We start from the raw sequence: 27,244 nt of genomic DNA on the forward strand, positions 1-27,244 counted from the left end.
ACAAGGGCAGCAGATAGATGGGAACACCACCACTTGAAAGTTCCCCTTCAAGACACTCACCATTCTGATTTGGAAATATATTGCCATTCCTTCACTGTCGCTGGGTCAAAATTCTGGAACTCCCTTTCTAACAGCGCTGTGGATGTACCTATACCACATGGGCAGCAGTTTAAGAAGGCAGCTCACCGCCACCTTCTCAAAGGCAACTAGGGATGGGCAATAAATGCTGGCCCAGCCAGCGAAACCCACAGCCCATGAGTGAATAAAAAAGGAAGGAAAATTGTGCTAATGACAAGGGTCAGGTGGAAAATACAATTGAGAACCAAGCGGAATACAGAAGGTTCGGGGGAAGTGACAAAGCAAATAAGAGAAGCAAAAAGGGATTGAAAAAAGACTGGCAGCCAACATAAAGGGGAATCCCAAAGCCTTCTACTGGCGCACAAATAGTAAGAAGGTGGTAAAAGGAGGAGTAGGGCCGATTAGGGTCCAAAAAGGGGATTTACACATGGAGGCAGGGAGCATGGCTGAGGTGTCAAATAAATAATTTGTATCTGTCTTTACCAAGGAAGATGATGCTACCTAGGCCATGGTGACAGAGGAGGAAGCTTTGTCACTGGAAGGATTCAAAATTGATAAGGAAGAAGTGTTGGATAAATTGTGGGTAATTAAAGTTGTCAGAGCACCGGGACCAGATGTGATGCATTCAAGGATATTGTAGGAAATGAGTAGAAATTGCAGGGACACTGACTATAATCTTTCAGTCTTCCCTAGACTCAGGGAATGTGCCAGAGGACTGGAGAATTGCAAACATTACGCCCTTGTTCAAAAAATCTTGTAATCCCAGCAATTACAGACCAGTCAGTTTAACTTCAGTTGTGGGGAAGCTTCCAGAAACAATTACCCAGGATAGGATTGGTAGTTACATGGAAAAATGTGGGTTGATTAGGAAGAGCCAGCATGGATTTCTAAAGGGAAAATCGTGCTTAACTAACTTGTTGGAGTTTTGTTGAAGAGGTAACAGACAGGGTTGATGAGGGTAATGATGCTGATGTGGTGTACATTGACTTTCAAAAGGCGTTCGATACAGGGCCACAAAACAGACTTTGGAGGAAAGTTACAGCTCATGGAATAAAAGGGACAAGAACAACATGGATACAAAATTGGCTGAGTAATAGGAAACGGAGGGTAATGGTCAATGGATATTTTTCAGGCTGGAGGAAGGTTTGTAGTAGAGTTCCCCAGGCGTCGGTATTGGGACCCTTGCTTTTCCTGATATATATTAATGATCTAGATATTGGTGTATGGGGAATTTCAAAATTTGTGGATGATACAAAACCCGGAAGCATTGTAAACTGTGAGGACAGTATAAAACTTCAAAAAGAATATTGACACATTGGTGGAGTGGGCAGATAGGTGGCAGATGAAGTTCAATGCAGATAAGTGTGAGTGAGGTGATGCATTTTGGTAGGAAGGTCATAGAGAGACAATATTAAATAAGGGGTACAATTCTTAAGGGGGTGCAGGGTAAAGGGACCTGGGTGTATATGTGCATAGATCATTGAAGGTGGCAGGACAGGTGGAGAGAGCAGTTAATAAAGCATATAGTATCCTAGGCTTTATTACTAGGGGCATAGAGTACAACAGCAGGGATGTTATGCTAAGCTTATATAAGACACAGTTTAGATCTCAGCTGGAGTATTGTTTATAGTTCTGAGCGCTACACTGTAGGTAGGATGAAACATAGAAACTAGGAACAGGTGTAGGCCATTCAACCCTTCGAGCCTGCTCTGCCAGTCAATAGGTAAACAACAAGTTAGTTAAGCACGATTTTCCCTTTAGAAATCCATGCTGGCTCTTCCTAATCAACCCTAACATCCAAAAATTTATCAATTTCTTTCTTGGATATACTCAGTGACCCGGCCTCCACCTGCTTCTGTGGTGGAGAATTCCACAGGTTGACCACCCTCTGAGTGAAGAAACCTTTCCTCATCTCAGTCCTAAGTGGCCTATCCTGTATTCTGAGACTGTGGCCCCTGGTTCTAGACTCCCCAACCAGGGGAAACATCCTCCCTGCATCCAGTCTGCCCAGCCCTGTTAGAATTTTATATGTTTCAATCAGATCCCCTTCAATCTTCTAAACTCTAGTGAATACAGGCCTAGTTGAACCAATCTCTCACCATACAACAGCCCTGCCACCCCAGTATCAGTCTAGTGAACCTTCACTGCGCTCCCTCGATGGCAAGTATATTTCTTCTTAGGCAGGGAGACCAAAACTGCATGCAATACTCCTGGTGTGGTCTCACCAAGGCCTTGTATAACTGCAGTAAGACATCCCAATTTCTGAACTCAAATCCTCTTGCAATGAAGGCCAAAATACCATTTGCCTTCCTAATCACTTGCTGCACCTGCCTGTTTACTTTCATTGGCTGGTGTATAAGGACACCCAGATCCCTTTGTACATCCACATTTCCCAATATATCACCATTTAAATAATACTCTGCCTTTCGGTTTTTCACATTGGAGCATATAACTTCACGTTTATCTATGTTATGCTGCATCTGCCATGTGTTTGCCCACATACACAACCTGCCTAAATCGCTCTGAAGCTTGCTTGAGTGCTCCTCACAACCTCAACCAGTTTTGTGTCATCAGCAAACTTGGAAATATTGCATTTGGTTCCCTCATCCAAGTCATTTATATATATATCGTGAATGGCTGGGGCACAAGCATTGATCCCTGTGGTACACCACTAGTCACAGCCTGCCACCCAGATAAAGACCCATTTATTCCCACTCTCTATTTCCAGTCTGTCAACTAATTCTCAATCCATGCCAGTATATTACCCCCAATCCCATGTACTTTAATTTTGCCCACTAGCCTCTTATGTGGGACCTTATCAAAAGACTTCTTGAAATCCAAATAAACCACATCCACTGGTTCTCCCTTAACTATTCTACCAGCTACACCCTCAAAAACTCCAGTGGATTAGTTAAGCATGATTTCCCTTTCATAAACCCATGCTGACTTTGCCTAATACCATTAATGCTTTCCAAGTGTTTTGTTGCCACATCTTTTATAATAGACTCTAGCATTTTCCCCACTACTGGTGTTAGGCTAACTGGTCTGTAATTAGCTGTTTCTTTTCTCTCCCTCCATTTTTAAATAATGGGGTTACATTTGCTACCCTCCAAACTGTAGGAAATGCTCCAAAGTCTACAGAATTTTGGATCATGACCACCAAAGCATCCAATATTTCCAGGGCCATTTCCTTTAGTACTCTGGGATGTAGATGATCAAGCACTGGGGATTTTTCAGCCTTTAACCCCATTAATTTCTCTAGTACCATTTTTTTTTTACTAACGCTGGTTTTCTTCAATTCTTCCCTCTCACTGGACCTTGGTTCTCTAACATTTCTGGGAAATTACTTGTGTCCTCTTTTGTGAAGACAGAATCAAAATATATGTTCAATTCTTCTGCCACTTCTTTGTTCCCCATTATAATTTCTCCCATTTCTGACAATAAGAGACCGACATTTGTCTTTGTTAATCTTTTTCTCTTCACGTATTTATAGATGCTTTTACAGTCAGTTTTTATGTTCCCTGCAATTTACTCTCATACTCCATTTTCCCCTTCTTTATTAATCTTTTTGCCCACTTTTGCTGAATTTTAAACTGCTCCCAATCCTCAGGCTCACTGCTTTTCTGGCAATTTTTAATGTCTCCACTTTGGACCTAATACTATCCCTAATTTCTTTTGTAATCCAAAGTTGAGCCACCTTTCCTGTTTTATTTTCCTGTTTTATGTGAGCACATTGGACAGAGTGAAGACTTTTACAAGAATGGTTCCAGGGATGAGAATCTTCAGTAATGAAGATAGTTTGGACAGGTTAGGAGGAGATTTGATAGACCTGTTCAAAATCATAAGGGGGCTGGACAGAGTGGATAGGGAGAAACTGTTCCCGCTCGTAAAAGGGTGGCATTATGATCACTATTTTCAATATTAAATGTGTCACACATAATAGCAGTCATTTTATGGTTGAGAGACAGTACTCATTGCTCACCTCTAATTACCTGAAGGGCATTAAGAATTGACCGTAGTCACACATAAGCCAGGCTACAAAGGGGTGACAAGTTCCTTTTCCTGAAGGACGTTAATGAACTGGTTTTGTTTTTATGGCAATCAAGCAGTTTTCATGATAATTTCTTCAGGTGTCTTTTAGTGCCTTCAGTTAACAATCTAACTTGAAGACATAAGCCTCTTCCAAAAGCTTGGGTATGCAGTTGACCTTTTTTGCTCAAAGCTGTGACTCTGAGCTGAATTTATACTGTGCAATCTAAACAAATGCAGCACACACAATTTTCCAGAAGGCATCAGTACTATACAGTCAGTTATACTGATAGGATATTTTTCTCCACCTTCTAGTATTTTCTGCCTAATAGCTTTTCTTCAAATAATTTAGTAAAACAAGAGGAAATGTTTCAAAAGCTTTACTGCATATTTAAGTGTTTTTAATAAAAGGGAGGCTGTGCATGTATTATTTAGGTTTGAGAGTGTGAGACAGAAACACTAATGTTCTGATTATACCCTTGTAGCCTTGGACTTGTATTCTATGAAGTATATGAAACTCATGAGGGGCAGAGGAGCGGGAAGAGACAGCATGTGCACATTCTTCATTTAACATTTAAATTTCAAACAAGCGCAAGTAAAATTTTATGACCAACTAATTACTCATCTATTGTTTGCAGAAGAGGTCAAGACTAATGGCATATACCAATGAGGTTCTAATTTCAAACACTGATGAGATGGAGTGAAAGAGAGAGAAAGAGACACAATTGAAAAGAAAAGGAGAAGTGAAACAGAATAGTGGGGAGATGGTGGCATAGTGGTAATATCTCTGGACTAGTAATCCGGGAGCTCAGGCTAATGTTCTGCAGACATGGGTTTAAATCCCACCATATCAGCTGGTGGAATTTAAATTCAATTAATAAATCTGGAATTGAAAGCTATCATGAAACTATCAATTGTTGAAAAACCCATCTGGTTCACTAATGTCCTTTACGGAAGGATATCTGACATCCTTAACTGGTCTGGCCAACCTGTGCCTTCTGGCCCACAGTAGTTGACTCTTAACTGCCCTCTGACATGGCCATTCAGTTCAAGGGCAATTAGGGGTGGGCAACAAATGCTGGCCTTGCCATTGATGCCCATGTTCCATGACTAAATTTTTAAAAAAGGACCAAATTAGAAGCAAGAATGTAAAGTTTCGGGGAGAGATGCATAAGAGAAAGCCGACGCAAAGCAGAGGGAAAGGGCAGTAAAAGGCATTAGAGAGCCAGGTAAGAGAGCCACCATGTTTCTCTGGCTTACCACGTGCAATGCCACAGGAGATCAACTAGTTTAACTTTAAAATCATTTAAGGAAACATTACCTTGTAAACTCAAGGACATTGAGCAGCTCATATTTTTCTTCTTGCCCAAGCTACAATAGAAAAAAGATTTATTAAATAACCAAATAAAGCCCATTGATCTGTGCTTTTCTTTCTGAACTTCAAACCCTATCAAGAGAAAAATATAGAGACAGCGACTCAATTAATAAAAAAAAAAGCCGTATGTTTTTCATTGATTTTGCTTTAATGTCATTCTGATAAAAATTGGAGAAAATAGACAGTTCTTTATAAAGCTGTCAATCAGAATCTATATTTTGCGCGGTATTGACCAGCACACCTCAACAAGGCTTAGCACTACAAGAAAAATTTACCTGATTGTGAAAGTCATAACCCCATTGGTAATAACATTAAAAAATTACCTATTCTACTTATGAAATTTCCTGTTTCTTAATAATATAACACTTGTTTTATCATGTCAGAACAGCCACACAATAAATTGCTTTTAAACGCAATGACTTGTTTTGGCATATGCCAACATTGTTCAACAAACAGAAATGCATTGTCAATGAATCATCTTTCATCGTATTAGTTGGGTTCACGTGATGGCTAAGTCAAGGAAAAGCCCTTGCTCTTCTCACAATGGTGTCAGGAGAACTTCAATGTCCACCATGGATGACATACAATAGTAAGCTTTCTAAGTTCATGCCAGTGGCAAGCAACCTAAACTGGCACTCGCACAATGGATGAAAAATCACAAACAGCACAGTTGCCTTTTACCAAAATGGGTAGGTAGGTATGCAGAAGCTGAGCAAATTCAAAAAAAAAGTGAGCAATACGTGGAGTAAGTGAACCAATATTCTTCATAACAACGAAAGAGGAAATATTAAATGGAAGGTCCACACTTGTGTAGTGATGGTTGATTTTTTAAGATTGGGATTAAGGTACAAGTTGGGAGCATCATTCTACTTCTGTTTGTGTTATTCCTGAGCAAAGGAATGCTTTTGATTATACTTCCAGCATCATCATCCTTCACTTTGATGAGACCAGCCAACTAAAAATGTTCAAGTTAAAGTAGTAAGGCGACCTTAACCTGATTAGTTTTTGAACACGGACATTCAATAAGAAAGGTGAGCTATTTCTCCTTTGAACCAATAGCTATTACCTATTTATTGTTCTTCTTGCTCAATATAGCAAATTATTATTTTTTTAAGAATAGCTATTGGAGGACCTTAACGATCTAACTAAAATTTCACATGAAATAAAAAATACCATCATTTTACAACATGACCATACTTCATTCACAACGCAGTCCTTCCTAATTGGGGATTTTTAAAAATAAATCCTGTGCATTCCTTCAAAATGAATAGAACTGCTTCTAGCTAAGGAAATGGGAGCTTAAACCTAAAAAATCATTGGGCTTCAAGTCTGATATACTTACAGCTTCTATAATAACTGAATTTGGGGTTCGCCCACTGAAGACAAAGCCCAACTGCTTTGCTGCTCTTACCAATGCCCCTTCATCTGGAAAACAAAATTCGTATTATCAAGGTCATTTGGTCAATAATCAAATAATACAGAAATGTTACAGAGTGGCTTATATAGTGCACCATAATAGGTAATTTTAGGATAACACGATTCTCCTCAGTTTCTAAAAACTACTAACTATTTATGCGTCCCATAAACCACAAAATTTAGCTTTTGCATACAGAAAATGCCTGGCAAAAAATGTGTGAGAATGATAATTTAATTTAAGGACTTGTTTCCTTTTTCAGTCTCCCTACACTGGACAAATCAGTCAATAAACTACCGTTCTGGAATACTGGATCAGTTTGCTCAGAATATAGGACAAAATAGGAATTCTGCTGAACTACACTTGGACTCAAAATTAAGGAATTCTCAATAAGAATGGGGTAAAGTGCTCCATGCACCTGACATCAATTTCTTAAAAAAGCACTAGTCTGAAGTTGACTACAACATGCTTCTGCAAGTGTCTGCATTTGTCTTTCTTGGTCTGCTGAATTCTCATAGATGTGTGTTTTAGACCAAGTTCTGATGATAGATCATCAACCTAAAACGTTAGCTGTCTCTCTCTCTCTCTTTTACGAAGCTGCCTGACGTGCTGAGTGTTTCCATTATTTTCTTGGATCATTGCTATATTCACCAATAGATATTGCATGAAACACAATAGCTGTTGGACAATGAGCAAAATCAATGTGTCCATGTATTACGCTATGTTACAGGATGATGACTTGCAAGTTTATTCCTAAAATTCTTCATTCCCACCCCTTGAAAACAATACATGTTCTCAACATCAACATGATAAACTGAGAAACAATCCTAAACGAAGAAAAAAAATGGGTGCTCCAGTCACCTCAAGAACATTCCTTATTTCTAAGAGGGAATGAAGAAGTTTGAATACAGGGTACTTACATACTTTCAGTTTGGAATAATATTGGATATAATATTCGGGTCATTTTATCCAGAGTTTGTGAAATAGAAGAAAGTAAAATATTTAACATTACACTGTGAGGGCCTTCCCATGATTCAGTATGCACAGACTTCACTAAACATAGAAACATAAACACTAGGAGCAGGAGTGGGCCATTTGGCCCTTCGAGCCTGCTCCGCCATTCAATGTGATCATGGTTGACCCTCATCTCAGTCCTAAATGGCCTGCCCCGTATCCTGAGACTGTGGCCCCTGGTTCTAGACTCCCCAATCAAGGGAAATATCCTCCCTGCATCCAGTCTGCCTAGCCCCGGTAGAATTTTATACATTTCATTCAGATCCCCTTCGTTCTTCTAAACTCTAGTGAATACAGGCCCAGTTGAACCAATGTCTCCTCAAACGAGTCTTGCCATCCCCAGTATCAGCCTAGCTGCATTCCCTCTATGGCAAGTATATCTTTTCTTAGGTAGGGAGACCAAAACTGCATGCAATACTCCAATCCAAGGCCCTGTATAATTGTAGTAAGACACTCCTACTTCGAAACTCAAATCCTCTTGCAATGAAGGCCAACATACCATTTGCTTTCCTAATCGCTTGCTACACCTGCCTGTTTACTTTCATTGACTGGTGTACAAGGACACCCAGATCCCTTTGCACATCCACATTTCCCAATATATCACAATTTAAATAATACTCTGCCTTTTGGTTTTTCATACCGAAGCTATTAACTTTACATTTATCCATGTTATTCTGCATCTGCCATGTGTTTGCCTACACATACTACTGGTCTAAATCGCCCTGAAGCCTCCTTGCATGCTCCTCACAACACGGCTCAGTTTTGTGTCGTCAGCAAACTTGGAAATATTGCATTTGGTTCCCTCATCCAAGTCATTTATATATATTTATATATATATATATATATATATATATATATTAGATATATATACACCGCAGTACACCACTAATCACTGCTACCACCCGGAAAAAGACCCATTTATTCCCACTCTCTGTTTCCTGTCTATCAACCAATTCTCAATCCATGCTAGTATATTACCCCCAATCCCATGTGCTTTAACTTTGCTCACTAGCCTCTTATGTGGGACCTTATCAAAAGCCTTCTTGAAAGCCAAATACACCACATCCACTGGTTCTCCCTTATCTATTCTGCCAGTTACATCCTCAAAAACTCCCTTAGATTAGTTAAGCATGATTTCCCTTTCATAAACCCATGCTGACTTTATCTAATCACATTAATGCTTTCTAAGTGTCATGTTACCACATCTTTTATAATAGATCTCTAGCTAACTGGTCTATAATTATCTGTTAATTTTCTCCCTCCTTTTTTAAATAGTGGGGTTTCATTCACCACCCTCCAATCTGTAGGAACTGCTCCAGAGTCTATAGAATTTTAAAAGATGACTACCAATGGCATCCAATATTTCCAGGGCTTCTTCCTTTAGTACTCTGGGGTGTAGATTATCAGGTCCTGGGGATTTTTTCAGCCTCTAACCCCATTAATTTCTCTAGCACCATTTTTTCCACTAATATTGATTTTTTTCAATTCCTCCCTCACTGGACCTTGATTCTCTAACATTTCTGGGAAATTATTTGCGTCCTCTTTTGTGAAGACAGAACCAAAATATATGTTCAATTCTTCTGCTATTTCTTTGTTCCCCATTATAATTTCCCTGTTTCTGACTGTAAGGGACGTATGTTTGTCTTCACTAATGTTTTTCTCCTCACATATTTATAGAAGCTTTTACATTCAGTTTTTATGTTCCTTGCAGTTTACTCTCATACTCCATTTTCCCCTTCTTGATCAATCTTTTTGTCCACTTTTGCTGAATTTTAAACTGCTCCAAATCCTCAGGCTTGCTGCTTTTTCTCGCAATTTTATATGTCCCCTCTTTGTATAGAAACATAGAAAATAGGAGGAGTAGGCCATTTGGCCCTTCGAGCCTGCTTCACCATTCATTATAATCATGGCTGATCATTCAACTCAGTAGCCTGCTCCCACTTTCTTCCCATATCCTTCAATCCCTTTTCCCCCAAGAGCTATATCTAATTCCTTCTTGAAAACATACAATGTTTTGGCTTCAACTACTTTCTGTGGTAGTGAATTCCAAAGGCTCACCACTCTCTCGGTGAAGAAATTTCTCTTCATTTCAGTCCTAAATGCATCTAATACTATCCTTAATTTCTTTTGTAAGCCACCTTTCCTATTTTATTTTTGCGGAATGAATAATTATTGCAATTCATACATACGTTCCTTAAATATTAGCCATTGGCTATCCACTATCAACCCTTTTGGTAAGGTTCCCCAACCCATCATGCCAACTCGCCCCTCATACCCTCATGGTTCCCTTTATTTAGATTCAGGATCCTAGTTTCGGATTCAACTTCTTCGTTCTCCATTCTAATGAACAATTCTATCATTTTATGGTTGCTCTTCCCCAAGGGACCCGGCACAACCAGATTGTTAATTAATCCAATACCCAGTCGAGGACAGTCTGCTCTCTAGTTGGTTCCTCAACACATTGGTCTAAAAAACCATCACAAAAACCCTCCAGGACAGTATTATTGCTAGTTTGGTTTGTCCAATCTATATGTAGATTACAGTCACCCATGATTACAGTTGTACCCTTATTGCATGCATCTCTAATTTCCTGTTAATGCCTTCCCTTACATCTCCATTACTGTTTGAGGGCCTATAAACAGCCCCCACCAACATTTTCTGCCCCTTGGTGTTTCTTAACTCCACCCGAACAGATTCCAGATCATGATCTTCCGAGCCAATATCCTTCCTCACTATTGCATTGATTTCCTCCTCTACTAATAACGCTATTCCACCTCCTTTCCCTATTCATCTATCCTTCCTAAATATTGAATACCCCTGGATGTACAGTTCCCATCCTTGGTCATTCTACAGTCTCTGTCATTGCAATTGTTTATATCTATTTGTGTTGGTATTTCATCTACCTTATTGCGAATGCTCCGCATATTAAGATGCAATGCCTTTAGACTTGTCTTTTTAACCTTGTTCGTCATCTTAGCTTTATTTTGCACTATGACCCTATTTGCTTCTTACCATCTGCCTTCTGCCTTCCACTTTTGCTTCTTACTTTTCTGTCTTTCGTTTCTATCCTTGTTTCCCCCTCCTCTGTCTCCCTGCTCAGGCTCCTGTCCCCCTGCTATTCCAGCTTAAACCCTCCCAACCGCACTAGCAAACACCCCATCACCACCCCCTGGCCCCCGAGGACATTGGTCCCGGTCGTGCCCAGCTGCAACTCATCCTGTTTGTACTGGTCCCACCTTCCCCAGAACCGGTCTCAATGTCCTAGGAATCTGAATCCCTCCCCCCTGCACCACTTCTTCAGCCACGTATTCATCTGATATATCCTGTTATTTCTATTCTCGCTAGCATGTGGCACTGGTGGTAATCCTGAGATTACTACCTTTGAGGTCCTACTTTTTAAATTTACGTCCTAACTCCCAATGTTCAGCTTGTAGGGCCTCATCCCTTTTTTTTATCTATGTTGTTGGTACCAATATGCACCACGGCCACTGGCTGTTCACCCTTCCCCTTCAGAATGTTCTGCAGCCTCTCCGAGATATCCTTGACCCTGGCACCAGGGAGGCAACACACCATCCTGGAGTCTCTTTTGCGGCTGCAGAAACACCTGTCTGTTCCCCTTACTATTGTATCCCCTATCACTATAGCCTTGCCACCCTTCTTCTTCCCCTTTCGTGCAGCAGACCCACCTGTGGTGCCATGGACTTGGCTGCAGCTGCTTTCCCCTGAGAAGTCATCTCCTGTACAGGGACTCCTGTACTATCTGCCTTCCTCTACTCTGACTGATGGTCACCCATCTCCTTTCTGCCTGTTCAGTTTTTACCTGTGGTGTGACCACCTCACTGAACATGCTGTCCATGATAATCTCAGCATCGCGGATGCCCCATAGTGAATCCACCCGCAGCTCCAGCTCCAAAATGCAATTAGCCAGTAGCTGCAGCTGGACACACTTCCTGCGTACATGGTCGCCAGGGACACCGGAAGTGTCCATGACTTCCCACATAGTGCAGGAGGAGCATATCACGGGTGCGAGCTCTGCTGCCATGACTTTCCTTTAGATTAAGCTCATTAGTTACTCCCTTTAAAGAATACTAATTATGCTAGGGGCCTTATTCCACTCCAAATACTCCCACTGCAGTCCAAAGTCCTCACCTTATTTTGTTTAAGCTAATGGACTGCAGCAATTTAATTAGTAGAAAAACTAGAATTGCTCAACTGACCCTACTTACTAATCAGCTGCCTCCCCTGCGTTGTGTCACTTTTTGAAACGTGATGTCCTCGCACTGCTTTCAGCCCCGAGTCTCCCCAGAACTCTCACTCTGTCCTCGTGGTGCTTTCAGCTCTGAGTCCAACTCTTGCTCTTTTTAAATCTCCGCTCCCATTCTTTTTAAATCCCTGCTTTGGCTCTCAGCTCCTGCTCCTTTTAAAGGCCGCTGCTCCTCTCGCACTGCCTCCTAGTCCCGCTCTGGGGGACCACCAGCTGTTTTATCTGATCTGCTGCTCTCACGTTGTTTTGTCTGCTTCCTCCTCTCACGCTGTTTTATCGGCTCCCTCCTCGCACGCTGTTTTATCTGCTCTGTTGCTCTCACACTGTTTAATTGCTCCCTCCTCTCGCACTGTTTTACTTAAACTTAATAGGATACTTGATAATTACATAATCCTAGTCAGCACTAACTGCTTAAATCATATGAATGGCGCACATAATATATTTCAACACCAACAGAAATACAATTGAGTAAAACAAAAGAATCCTCAAAAATTAATTTGAAATACATTGTCAAAGGAAGGAGGATAATTGAGGAGAAGGTGTGTGGAAAGTGGAAAAAGACTTAGAAACGAACATGTAATTCTTTGAGAAACTTAAAATTAAAATATGTACTATGCAAGATGTTTATTTCTCTTTGAAAGAGCTATGTAATTAGTGTCTCCCCATCCAGTGCCTTTTCCCTATAGCCGTGCATTTTTTCCAAATCCCTTCTGAAAACGGATGGTAAAATCTGGTAAACTATAACCTTGAACAAAAAGCAAAAAAAATGAAATAAGATGAAAAATGGCTACACTCGTTATGCATTTTATACTTTTTGCAAGGGCATCAACTACATTCTGGTTCAGAGAGAAAATGAAGTTAGCTACGAAGTGCCGATTATAAACTGATGTTTTAACAGCTCTAGGTCGAATGTATCAAGAATACTTCAGGTAATTAGAGCAGAATTAAGCGGAAGACTTGCCTGAAAATGTTCACAGTTAATTAGTAATAGTAAAGAATTAGAAAATAAATTATCTTGCAATGCTTTGTGGGCAAAAAGACAAAAATATAATGTTGGAAATGATGGACTTGTTATTCTCTTGAGTATGGCAGGCAAGCAACTTATAAGAAGAATCAATTTAAGTGCATTTGCCAATAATTCTAAGCTATCACAAGTGAGAAAGGGTAGGCTTTCCTCATTAATTCCTCAAAGAAAATTACTTAAAATTCAGAGTTGGTAGGTGATATTAAACTTTGGCTACAAATTAGCTAACTAATAGGAAATCAAGAGTGATAAATCACAAGAAATCCCACTGGGCTGTTGTAATGAACAGAATACCACCAGTGTTAGATCTACAGTCTTCTCTTGCTAATGTGATTTATAAATAATCTTGTCAATATCATTAAAGTAGCATATTTATGCTTCTAGCTGATGCTAAATTATGTGGGATGTTTAGAAGAAAGTGCTATTCTCCCAAGTTTGCAACTGAGCAGATGGTTCATCAATGGCAATTAATTGAGGTATTTAGGCTAGAATGTATGCACATTAAAATTGCAAATAAACAGTATGCTGCTCAATTTCAAAATTTATAAATGACACAAAAGTTGCAACCATAGTAAACAGTGAAGATGGTATGAAAGCAAAATACTGCACATGCTGGAAATCTGAAATAAAAACACACAATGCTAGAAATACTCAGTAGGTCAGGCAACATCTGTCTGTGGAAAGCAGAGTTAGTGCTTCAGATCGATAACCTTTCATCAGAAGATGATAATACTAGACTTCAAGACAGCACAAGCAGCTTGATGGAATCAGTGGATATATCTCAAATGAAATTAAATACAGAGAAGTGTGATGTGATACACTTTGGTGGGAAGAATGAAGAGAGAAAACACATACTAAAAGGTACAATTTTAAATGGGGTGCAAGAAGTGAGAGACTTGCAATTGCTCGCAAATCTTTGAAGATGGCAAGATAGGCTAACAAAACTGTTAAAAGAGCACTCGGGGTTTTGGACTTTTAAAATAGTGGCATGGAGTACAAAAGCCAGGAGGTTGTTTTAAACTTATCGAAAACACTATTTCTGCCCCAGCTGGAGTAACTTAGAAAATACATGAAGGCTTTGAAGAGGGTATAGGAAAGGTTTAACAGAATAGTTCCAGGAATGAGGGATTCCAGTTACGTGGATAGGCTGGAGAAGAAGCAACAACTCTTGGTGTTTTGTTAACTATCTCATCTGCATTATCTTCCTCAAATCTCCTTTTAGAATCTCAGAAGGGTACAGTGCAGGAGGAGGTTATTCAGCCCAATGAGTGTGCAGTTTCTCTATTTATCCATAGCAAGAATAGTAGGCAAAAACAGGTTAATAACAGTCCACGTGTGATCCTCCCTACAAATCATGGACTTCTCCAGCACCCAATGTGTCCCTGGAGCTCCAACTTAAGCGCTTGTGTGCACCATTGTCTTTTCTGGAGGAAAAGAGTTGTAATACAAACATACAAATGATGAGGGACAGAAAAAGGCCCTCTGGTCTATCCATCCAGTTCCACAATCAGAAGACATACGTCCCAATCTCACTCCATACAATCTCCTGAGAAAGGGACAAAAAATAAAAGATGAGAACTGAGGCCAATTTGGTGGAAAAGTTCTGGAAAATTCCTCTCTGACCCCCTAGGCAATCAAAACTAGTCCAGGAGGCCTGACTTTGGTAATTCTTCCATTACCTACCTTTTGCAAGGGGTGATCACAACCCGAGCTAGAAACCAGTTTAGGTCTCACTTAAAGGAATTAAAAGGGTCAGCATCCACTGCACAAGCTGGCAGCCTGTCCACAGGTCCACTATTGTCTGGGAAAAGAACCACCTCCTGACATCTAATCTAGACCTGGGACAGAATTTTGGCCTTGGCTTGCGGACTCGTGGTCCACCGACTACAATATCACAAGAGTGTGTGATGATGTCAGGAAGCACGCCTGATATCACTGCACATCATTTTACACTCGGTGGGGTTGGGCGCCCGCCCGCTAAGCTAAAAATTTTACCCCTGGCATTAAATAACTTAAAATTCTGACTCCTGGTCCTCCCTATTCTATTTAATTGGAACAAATAGTCAACTCATACACAAGCTATTTTCTTCCCCATGTTATAAACAATCAGATCACCACCAAGTTTATGCTTCACTAAAGTGTAAAATCCCAGCTATGTTGACAACTAAGGTGCTTTAAAGTGGAAATTAGTCTAGTGGCCCTCCTCTGCACGCTTTCCATAGCCTCAATGCATCCTAGTGAGATGACCAAACCAATGCAGTATTCTAACTGAGATTTGGCAACGGTCTTATACAAGTTCAAAATGGTATGCCTCATCTTATATTCAATTGTCCTATAAATGCACCCTAACACCCTACTCACTTTAACTATCACTTCATGACATTGTTTATGAACCTTTAGGGATCTAGGCACTGGAGCAGCCAGATCCTTTTTTCTCTACTTTCCCTTATGCTTTTCCCTGAAGGGTGCATGTAAGTATTTGGTTTGTCCACATGCATTATACTGCATCTTTCTAAACTAATCATCTGTCACTTAAGCCCAATTTCCCCAACAAGTCAATATCTGCTTAAATCAGTCAAACTCACTCTACAATCTTGATACGTGCACAAATTTTAGCATCATATTCAAATGTGCAGTTTGTGGACTTACATCTAAATCAATAAGTAAAAAATAGCAAACCTAGATCAAGCACTGCAGTAATCAATAGTGAAAAGTCTGAACAGCCTTTCCCAATTGCAAGATATTGAGGGAACATTTAACACCTCAATACCCTGGCAGCAATAAACCAACAATGCAAACCATGGATCAAGCGTGGATCTTTCCTGCTCTGTATGGCTTAGCTACTTGTCAGATGAACTCTGAAGCATTGGAGAGCAGTGATATGTTATTCATTAAAAAAAAAATCAGGTCGAAAGCATGGGGTTTGTTCACTTCTGTGTCATAAGAAGTGTAACCAATCTAACAGATTTAAAATGCGAGTAATTTAAGATCACAGGGGCCAGAGTTCCAACAAATTAGGGAAGATTTATTAGTCCCTTGAGTACCAAATGCCATTTGCAACTTCTGGAACTTTCACTTTTATTTTGATTGTGTTACCTGCCAATGAAAACAAACCCTTACAGGCAGGCTCTTAAATCAGAATCAACTAAGAGGGGACAAAGAATCTGTTCATAATTATTTTGTCAAAAATTGGTCAAATTTCAACAAGCTACATTTACTCAGCCTGGCATTAAAAAAAAATCTATGATTTTCTTGCAAACAGCAATTAAGGATGGACATTAAAATACACAGAATATTTTCCATTACTGATTCTAATATCTAAAAGTATGTAAACCAAATAGTTATTTTTGAAGAAGTGGTAATCATCTGAAAAGGTGATGTTTAGCTTTCATGTCACATCCAGAACTGGTTTTGAATGAAATGTATTAATACAGCATTAATCAACACAAGATTCAAATCCCAAGAGTGCATTAAATGGTGGCCAATAGACATTACAAATAAAGATTCGACTGAAATGTTTTTGAGGAGATTGGTTGATGGATTGCAATTGCAGTCAAATCTACATGCTCAGATATAGACCCTGATTAAGTAATAAGTAAAGAAAAACAGGATAACTGAAATCCCACATCCCAGAAAACAGCTGCAGAGCCGCAAGGCTGAACAGATGTGATTGTAGCTAGGAGGTGATGTGCTAAGTCCATTAGGCTTCTATTTGGCCAAATCAATGCAGAACGCTGCTTGTCTAGTGGTGACTTCCTGGACTGTTCCAGAAAGAATTTATCATCTCTATTAGAAACTCTTAACTAGAGGTTAGTTTCAATTTCTCCAAGAAATGCAAGTTTTTGAATATGCATTCAAGAAAGGGATGATATTGAAAGAACAACTGTCTTTCAGTGAATAGGAAGATCACAGGATTTTTCATAGTGACACAACACTGGACATTGGTTACCGGAAAGAAGCCACAGTGTTCAGCTCTAATCTTGAAACCAAAAACTCCAAAAATAACAAGCTATCTTCAATAGACACAGACGGACATTCTGGTGCAAATAGTGCTTGTAGAATCTAGAATCTACTTATAGTTTATGAATATAACAAGTGAAATTTCATTTTTATTTGTATGAACGTTTTGTTCAACATAAAACAAACCTCAAATCCAAAGCCAACTTTTCTCATTCCCTTGCAACAGCTGCATTTCTAGATCACAGTGATAACATTCTGCAACACTGTTTCAGCTCAAAGCAGTTAACTATTCAACATATATAGCAAAAGCTAAGCATTGAGTAATTAAGACTCTTACTTCACTGTGGGCTGGAATCTCCTCCGCTTGCAACATTTCACCTACTTTGCCATAAATCCACTTCATAACTTAATCCTGGCTCTTGCACATGGACCAGAAGAAATCTATGGAAGGACAACTGTTGGCCAGAGAGCCAGGAGAACTCCTTCCTCTTCGAACAGTGATACGAGATCTTTTATGCCCAATTAAGTAATGCCCTGGTTTAATGTCTCATCTAAATAGCAACACCTCTGAAAAGGTCACACACTCTGTATAGGGCAATGTAGCTAAATCCTGGAGTGGAGCCAGTTTCACCATACTCATCATAATTATGTATGATATACTTGTCATACTGGACTGGTGCAGTGGTGATCCACAACTAAGCTATCTACAATTGGGTCTTCTTGTAAGTATTTGCAAATCTATGCTAGCATAATAGAGAAACAGGGTTCAATAGGTATCAGAAACCAAGTTAAAACAGTGCCAGTACAAACGGCCAAGCTGAAATGCAATCTGGCTGCTGCGTTACCATTGCCAGTATAAACTTGATTTAAGTATCAACACAATGAGAGTCTGGCTTTTGATCACCTTACGTTCATACATATTTGCCTACACAACATTGTGAAAATGAGTCATAATGTTTTAATTACCTCACTATAACACATTTTTAAAAGTATAATCTCTTATTTAGCACACAAATATGCAGCACAATTAATTTCACCTTCTAGGTATTAACTCTTACCTGGGGATGATGCTTGATAGATTATCTTGTTAACATCCCTCTCGGGTACTGCTGTATGGCAAATTGCCATCATCGTTAGAAACTCACAAATGACTGGTGCTGTGGGCTAAAATGTTAAGTAAATGTTAACAAAGCTCAGGAAAAGAACATGTCAGAGGATTTGCAAAAAAAACATGCATTTTTACTCAAAAAAATTAAACTGGCTTATAATTGCATGGTTACATAACAGTACAGCACAGAAACAGGTCATGTCCATGTTTATGCTCCACAATAGCCTCCTCCCACCATACTTCATCTAACTCTATCAGCATATCTTTCTCTTCCTTTCTTCCTAACCCACATCATCTTAAATGAATCTATACGTTATTTGCCTCAACTACTCCATGTGGTGGTAGGTCTGACATTCTAATCACTGAGTAACCATTTTTGTTTTTATCTTTGATCAACTTGGACTTTTGTAATGTTTGCAGATGAGCTTAACCCCAAGTTTTCAGTGTTACATATACTTGTACAATTGATTTCTATTCACAGTAATTCAACGCTACGAGCTAAAGGAATGATATCCTCAGCAAAGTACAATACATAAAACCAAGATTCCTAACAAGGGAATTAGCTCATTAATTAACTTGACAGGTTCAAATAAAGTTCTGTCCAAACATCAGAAACCACAGCAAACAACATTGTTTTCCAACAGTTACTCATCAGCTGTTTAAGTGAATGGAGAAAATCCTGCACTCAATATTCTCATTTTACTTTCAGTAGGTTCACAGCACATGGCATCTTACAATGTTTTAATAAATGAAATGATATCACAGTTAAATTACACATGCTTCATACGTCCCAATATATTTTAAAAATTAAATCTAGTCAAATCATTTGAGACTTAGAATGATTATAAGTAACACAAAGTTGGGTTATTAATGCATGGAGGAACATTTTGAACTGAAAAAAGTTAATACATTCAACCACAGAGACAAGAGTTTGTCAGAGTTGTTGACGAGAAAGTGTTAAATAAAAACGATTTAATCTAGCATGCAGTGTTTTTCTTTTTAATCTTTTCCTTCTTTTATCTTCCTGGGTCACAGCCCTAATTACAGCCTGTGTCAATGCTCTGGCTGACTAGCCAGGAGTGACTGATGCATATTTTTTTAAATTTTACCCACCCTTCCAGCAACTACACATGCAAAGTAAAATGCAAAAATCTGGATGCTGCTGACTGAGATGCCTTCCTCCTCCAAAAGCTGCGCGAGAACAGCACCTCACCATCTGACTCACCATTCAAATTGAACGGTGTAGTTGCTGTACCTACATCATAGATAAACCAAACTCGTCAAAAAACTCATCCATTCCTATTCAAGAATTCTTCTAATAGTGTGGTTAAAGCATGATTAGTGCCAAACAACGTCTCTATTACTGAATATTTACTTTTAGATATATGAGGTCTCATCCCTTCAGCTTTAATTATTGAAGGGTTTTCTTTTCATTTCTGTCTCATTTTTCTTTCTTAATCCAACTTTTCTTTCCCTCTCCATTTTGCATTCTGTAATTGATATGGCATTCTAACACTGTGCTTCTCTTTAGCCTGCCCTGTTCTCAAAGGTCACAGATGCGCTGTAAAGAGCACTACGCTTTTTGGATGGTTCATTGGTAGCAACTTGAAGGCAGAAGCCCATAGAAATTCTATGGGCAAGTGTAATTCTAACAAAAAGCCCACAATCTCCAAAAAATTTAAAGCATGTTAATCATAGATGCAGAGAGTACGTTTCAAATTTATACTAGCTTAGCCAGCAAATGATTTGTTTTTCCAGGATATGGTTGTTTTGTGAGATAAAAAAAAATTACATAGCACCAATTTAATGAATTCCCGTTTGCACTCAGAACCACCAAATGGAACAGCTCAAATAGCCGATCACTCCAGATGTTCACTGCACCAGATTAGGTGTATTCTTCTGACCATGGGACATGCCTTTATTATTATGCAATATTTGATATATGTTTTGCAACTGTTGTGACCACAGCCAATGTTAAGTGCTGCGCAAACCAAATCCAAGAGGGAAACTTGGCTTATGGGCCACACCCTTACTTTTGTTGTCTTCTGAAAATGAGAAGACGACATATCGATCTCAGCAGTAAGAGGTCCAGTAACACGTTTGGGATTATTAACAAGAATAAAAGAAAATGTATGCCCACAGGATTGCAGTTACACAATTAAGGTTAATCTTACAAGACATTCCCCTAAAAACTCTACTTGGTCAAACCCACAAGTAAACGCCTCCAGACAACACTACCGTATTCACTAGAATTCAGAAATCTGGAGTGCAAAGGGACTTGGGAGTCCTAGTCCAGGATTCTCCTAAGGTTAACTTGCAGATTGAGTCGGTAGTTAGGAAGGCAAATGCAATGCTGGCATTTATTTCGTGAGGACTAGAATATAAAAGCAGGGATATGCTGCTGAGGCTTTATAAGGCTCTGGTCAGACCACATTTAGAATATTGTGAGCAATTTTGGGCCCGTATCTCAGGAAGGATGTGCTGGCCCTGGAGAGGGTCCAGAGGAGGTTCACGAGCACGATCCCAGGAATGAAAGGCTTAACATATCAGGAACGTTTGAGGACTCTGGGTCTATACTCGATGGAGTTTAGAAGGATGAGGGGAGATCTGATTGAAACTTACAGAATACTGAAAGGCCTGGATAGAGTGGACATGGAGAAGATGTTTCTATTAGTAGGAGAGACTAGGATCTGAGGGCACAGTCTCAGAGTAAAGGGAAGACCTTTTAGAACAGAGATGAGGAGAAACTTCTTTAGCCAGAGTGTGGTGAATTTATGGAATTCATTGCCACAGAAGGCTGTGGAGGCCAGGTCATTGAGTGTATTTAAGACCGAGATAGATAGGTTCTTGATTGGTAAGGGGATCAAAGGTTACAGGGAGAAGGCGGGAGAATGGGGTTGAGAAAGTTATCAGCCATGATTGAATGGTGGAGCACACTCGATGGGTTGAATGGCCTAATTTCTGCTCCTATGTCTTATGGTCTTATGGAATAGATGTTTAACTATAAAATCCAGCAATGTTACATAAGGCAAACTGCTGTAGCTTCAATAAAGACATACCACATGAGCTCTACCTTCATCCACTCTGCGGTGGAATCCACTTCAGAATAAAACTGCTTGTTGCAGATGAAGACTTTTCTGGCTTGACTGGACGGCTGGTTCAAGTGGCTCCAGCTAACTCTCTAGCTAAGCTCTCCACAGTAACTCTAAGATACCTTTTACCTTTTTCATCTCTAGTTCCATTGTTCTTTCACCTCTTTGAAACTCATATCCTTCCAATATAAAATCTTTTATATCTCTAACCTGCCTTTGCTTTCAGGTCAATAAAATAGAATGTCATAGAGTTAGAATTATATAGCACAGAAACAGGCTCTTTAGCCCATCGTGTCCATGCCGGCCATCCAGCACCTATCTATTTTAATCCCATTTTCCAGCACTTGGCCCATAGCCCTGTATGCTATAGCGTTTCAAGTCTTCATCTAAATATTCCTTAAATGTTGTCCCCACTACTATTTGCCTATGGAACCCCTGCAAGATGCAAACATATTTCTTGATACTTCTGACCCCCCGTGATATTTAAACAAACTCTCCACTTATCCAAAATTGCAAACGTTAGATCTAACCTATTTACTTGTACCTCAAACTTAACACACCTATTTTTCTCATGTTTCAAACCCCTCAGACAACCTGACTCCTATCAATCTCTTGCTCAGCTTAACTAAATCACACACGCAGGCACCAAATCTTCTTTACAGAATAACACAATATTCCCCAAAAATATTTGTAAAAATATCCATTCTCACATAGCTATATTACATAGAATTCACGAGGGTAACAAAATTAATGAACCTGCTGGAAACTACAACTTCCAGGGTGTAACACGCTCCCATATTAACAGCGATACCAGTGCTGGAAAGAGACACAGCAGGTGGATGGCAGCTGCCAGTGACAAGCTGCAAGCTTCTATTCAGGCCTTTTGCTTTTTAAACAAGCTCTTCAGTCTGAATTCAGACTGAATTTATGCTCCAAATGGATGATGATACAGAGGAAGGGAGCTGTATTGTGAATGTTTCCTTTTCAAGTGCACACCTTTTTAACCTGCTATTTCTATAGTGAACTGTTAGCTGGCAAGTCTATCTTTGCTTAAAAAGTATTTGTCTGGATCTGTGAATCTCATAACTAATTAGTTGCACAACTTGACAGGATTCTGTATCAAGCAGGAACCATAGACAAGTTTTAGCACAGAAAAAGGCCTTTCAGCCCATCACATGTGCACCAGCTGAAAAAGAAAAAAGAAAAACTAGCTGCCCATTGTAATCCCACCTTCCAGCACCCGGTCCGTAGGCTTGCAGTTCACAGCACCTTAGGTGCAGATCCAGGTGCCTTTTAAATGAGTTGAGGGTTTCTGCCTCCACCACCAAATCAGGCAGGGAATTCCAACAGCCATAAAGATGTATATCTTTTTATTTATGTGTTACATGTACAATGTTCTTTGGTAGTCCCATTGGATCGATGATGACTTGCTGCCGCTCTGGTTCGAAGGGTCCCAAGCCCAATGCGTAATCTGCAGACTCTGCCACATGCGAGGCAGTTGGTGCTTGAAGGGTTGTGCAGAGGTATGTGTGCTCTGACGCCTCAACTTCCCCTCTGCGTGCTCCCAACAAAGTCTCTCATTGTGTTCGATGTCTTCCCAAATTAACCTTCTCCATTTGGTTGGTCACAAACCAGGGGCTCTCATGAGTTGGCGGCAATATTTGATCTCTTCAGGGATGCCTTGAGGGCATCTCTAAAATGTTTCTCTCTGCTGGGAGTCTCCTGCCGAGACCAAATTCAGAGTACGACAGTTGCTTTGGGAGCCTGGTGTTGGGCATAGAGATGACATGCCCTGCCCAGCAGAGTTGGTTTTGAATGATTAGCACTTCAATGCCGGGAACGTTGGCTTGGGAGAAGACGATGCCGTTGGACTACTTTTCCTGCCAACGGATGTCACAGAATGTATTACAAGGTTGGTCAACATCACTGAAAAAAAAACTACTGCATATAGGAAGCTAGTTGCTTTTTCAGGATTCAAATATTCCTCATGATCCATGTTCCCCTCTACAGCATTGCTAGAAATGAAATGAATTATGCCCACTACAGTTTGTTATTACATACTGTCAGTAGCAAGCAATGGATCTCAAAGCTAAGTAAAGGTTTTGTTTACTGGGCAGCCATTGCAATTCCACATTGAGCTACCCTTCAAACAAACAACTTCCAGGTCAAATCGAACAATCTAGGAATTACTATTGATGCCAAGTTCCATTCTAGTGCTGATATATAAAGTTTAAAGGAAATGAGGAATAAGAAAAGTTCAAGAAGTACAAACTCCTCAGTCAAAGTTAAAGAAGGAACTTTTCTTTATGGAAGTTTTCACAATATTAAACCGAATACATCAAGAAAACCTGGAATGCTGGTTCAAAACATAAAAATAGAGCAACGGATATGAATTTAAAGTTTTTTTTTATTCAAACACAGAATGTGGGCTTCTCTGGTTGGGCCAACATTTATTGCCAATCCCTAATTGCCCTCAAGGTGGTGGTGGGCTGTCTTCTTGAACCGCTGCAGTCCATGTGGTTTAGGTACACCCACAGTGCTGTTAGGGAGTTCCAGGATTTTGACCCAGAGACAGTGAAGGAATGGTGATATATTTCCAACTCAGGTTGTGAGTGACTTGGAGGGGAACTTCCAGGTGGTGGGGTTCCCATTTATATGCTGCCCTTGTCCTTCTAGGTAGTAGTGGTCATGGGATTGATAGCTGCTGTCTAAGGAGCCTTGGTGAATTCCTGCTGTGCATCTTGTAGATGGTACACACTGCTGCCACGGTGTGTCAGTGGTGGAGGGAGTGAATGGAGGGGATGTGGTGCCAATCAAGCAGACTGCTTTGCCCTGGACAGTGTCCAGCTTCTTCAGTGTTGTAGGAGCTGCACTCATCCAGGCAAGTGGGGAGTATTCCATCATATTCCTGACTTTGCCTTGTAGATGGTGGGCAGGCTTTGGGGAGTCAGGTGGTGAATTGCTTGTCATACGATTCCTAGCATCTGACCTGCTCTTGTAGCCACAGTATTTATATGGCTAGTCCGGTTCAGTTTCTGGTCAATGATAACCCTCAGGATGTTGATAGTGGGGTATTCAGCAATGGTAATGCCACTGAACATCAAGGCATGATGGTTGGATTCTCTCTTGTTGGAGATGGTCATTGCCTGACACTTGCGTAGCGTGAATGTTACTTGCCACTTGTCAGCCCAAGTCTGGATATTGTCCAGGACTTGCTGCATTTGGACATGGACTGCTTCAGTATCTGAGTCGTTGAGAATGGTGATTGTACGATGTTCAGCATCAGCGAACATCCCCACTTCTAACCTTATGATGGAAGGAAGGTCATTGATGAAGTAGCTGAAGATGGTTGGGCCTAGGACACTATCCTGAGGAACTCCTGCAGTGATGTTCTGGAACTAAGATGACTGACCTCAAACAACCACAACCATCTTCCTTTGTGCTAGGTATGACTGCAACCAGCGGAGAGGTTTACCCCTAAGTCCCAATGACTCAAGTTTTGCTAGGGCTCACACTCGATCAAATGATGCATTGATGTCAACGGCAGTCACCCTCACCTCACTTTGGGAATTCAGCTCTTATTGTCCATGTTTGAACCAAGGCTGTAATGAGGTCAGGAGCTGAGTGGCCCTGGCGGAACCGAAACAGGGCATCAGTGAGTAGGTTATTGCTAAGCAAGTGCCACTTGATAGCACTGTTGATGACCCCTTCCATAACTTTACTGATGATCGAGAATAGACGGATGGGGCGGTAATTGGCTGGGTTGGATTTGTCCTGCTTTTTGTGTACAGGACATACCTGGGCAATTTTCCACATAGCCAGGTAGATGCCAGTGTTGTAGCTGTACTGGAACAGCTTGGCTAGGGACGTGGCAAGTTCTGGAACACAAGTCTTCAGTACTATTGCCGGAATATTGTCAGGATCCATAGCCTTTGCAGTATCCAGTGCCTTCAGCCGTTTCTTGATATCACGTGGAGTGAGTTGAATTGGCTGAAGGCTGGCATCTGTGATGCTGGGAACATCTGGAGGATGCCAGGATGGATCACCCACTTGGCACTTCTGGCTGAAGATTGTTGCGAATGCTTCAGCCTTATCTTTTGCACTGATGTGCTGGGCTCCTCCATCATTTGAGGATGGAGATATTTGTGGAGCCACCTCCTCCAGTGAGTTGTTTAATTGTCCACTACCACCTTTCACGACTGGATGTGGAAGTACTGCAAAGCTTAGATCTGATCCGTTGGTTGTGGGATCACTTAGCCCTGTCTATCACTTGCTGCTTATTCTGTTTGGCACACAAGTAGTCCTGTTTTATAGCTTCACCAGGTTGACACCTCATTTTTTGGTATGCCTGGTGCTGCTCCTGGCATGCCCTCCTGCACTGTTCATTGAACCAGTGTTGATCCCCTGGGTTGATGGTAATGGTAGAGTGAGGGATATGCCAGGCCATGGGGTTACAAATTGTGTTTGAGTACAATTCTGCTGCTGATGGCCCACAGCACCTCATGGATGCCCAGTCTTGAGTTGCTAGATCTGTTCGAAATCTATCTCATTTAACACGGTGGTAGTGCCACACAACACGATGGAGGGTATCCACAATGTGAAAGCAGAACTTCATCTCCACAATAACTGTGCGGTGGTCATGGAGAGATGCATGTGTCATGGACAAACGCATCAATGGCAGGCAGGTTGGTGAGGATGAGGTCAAGTATGTTTTTCCCTCTTGATGGTTCCCTCACCACCTGCTGCAGACCCAGTCTAGCAGCTTTGTCCTTTAGGACTCAGCCAGCTCGGTCAGTAGTGGTGCTACCGAGCCACTCTCGGTGACTGAAGTCCCCCACCCAGAGGATATTCTGCACCCTTTCCACCCTCAGTGCTTCCTCCAAGTGGTGTTCAACATGGAGGGGCACTGATTCAGCAGCTGAGGGAGGGCGGTACACGGTAATCAGCTGGAGGTTTCCTTGCCCATGTTTGGCCTGATGCCATGAGACTTCATGGGGTCTGGAGTCGATGTTGAGGACTCCCAGGGCAACTCCCTCCCGACTGTCTACCACTGTGCTGCCACCACTGCTGGGTGGGACTGGAATGGTGATGTCTGGGACATTATCTGTAAGGTGTGATCCCCTGAGGATGACTATGTCAGGCTGTTGCTTGACTAGTCTGTGAGATAGCTCTCCTAATTTTGGCACTAGCCCCCAGATATTCGTAAGGAGGACTTTGCAGGGTTGACAGGGCTGTGACTGCTGTTGTAATTTCCAGTGCCTAGGTCAATGTCGGGTGGTCCGTCCGGTTTCATTCCTTTTTTGTGTCTTTGTAGCGGTTTGTTACAACTGAGTGACTTGCTAGGCCATTTCAGAGGGCACTTAAGAGTCAACCACATTGCTGAGAGTTTGGAGGCACATGTAGGCCAGGCCAGGTAAGGACAGCAGATTTCTTTACCTAAAGGACATTAGTGAACCAGATGGGTTTTTACAACAATCGACAATGGTTTCATGGTCACCATTAGACTTTTAATTCCAGATTCTTATTGAATTCAAATTCCACCATCTGCCAGGTCCGCAGAGCATTATCCTGGGTCTCTGTACTAGTCCAGTGACAATACCACTACGCCAGCACCTGCCCCTGCATATTACTCCTTTTGAGGGCTACTTTGCATGGTATCGATATCAACTACATATTTATAAATCAAAAGTATGCAGCAATATCTTCCTGAACACAGGGTATCCAAAGCTATGTACAATATTCCAAAGTTGGTTTCCTCTATGTCCTTAATGTATGGGCATATAAGGTTAAATTAGTCCCTTTTGCAAATGTCCTTGAAATGCATTTCTGTATTCAATTAGCCTTAATTTATATTTTAGTTAAAAGGTACTTAGGAAAGATGAGGCA

At 40.8% G+C, this 27,244-nt stretch overlaps 1 protein-coding gene across 4 annotated transcripts in view; it reads right to left on the bottom strand.

The window, feature by feature from the left end:
* The window catches only part of atp8a1 (ATPase phospholipid transporting 8A1), a 474,917-nt gene that overhangs the window by 243,284 nt on the left and 204,389 nt on the right, over positions 1-27,244 (bottom strand). For all 4 annotated transcript variants that reach the window (XM_041186502.1, XM_041186517.1, XM_041186510.1 and 1 more), the window contains 3 exons: positions 18,217-18,322; positions 6,825-6,907; positions 5,429-5,478 (listed from right to left, as the gene is read on the bottom strand). In XM_041186502.1, coding sequence (XP_041042436.1) covers positions 5,429-5,478; positions 6,825-6,907; positions 18,217-18,322 — 239 coding nt within the window. The remainder of the gene's footprint in view (positions 1-5,428; positions 5,479-6,824; positions 6,908-18,216; positions 18,323-27,244) is intronic.

This window comes from Carcharodon carcharias, chromosome 1, assembly GCF_017639515.1.
Source record: "Carcharodon carcharias isolate sCarCar2 chromosome 1, sCarCar2.pri, whole genome shotgun sequence".
In the NCBI taxonomy this organism is placed as follows: domain Eukaryota; kingdom Metazoa; phylum Chordata; class Chondrichthyes; order Lamniformes; family Lamnidae; genus Carcharodon; species Carcharodon carcharias.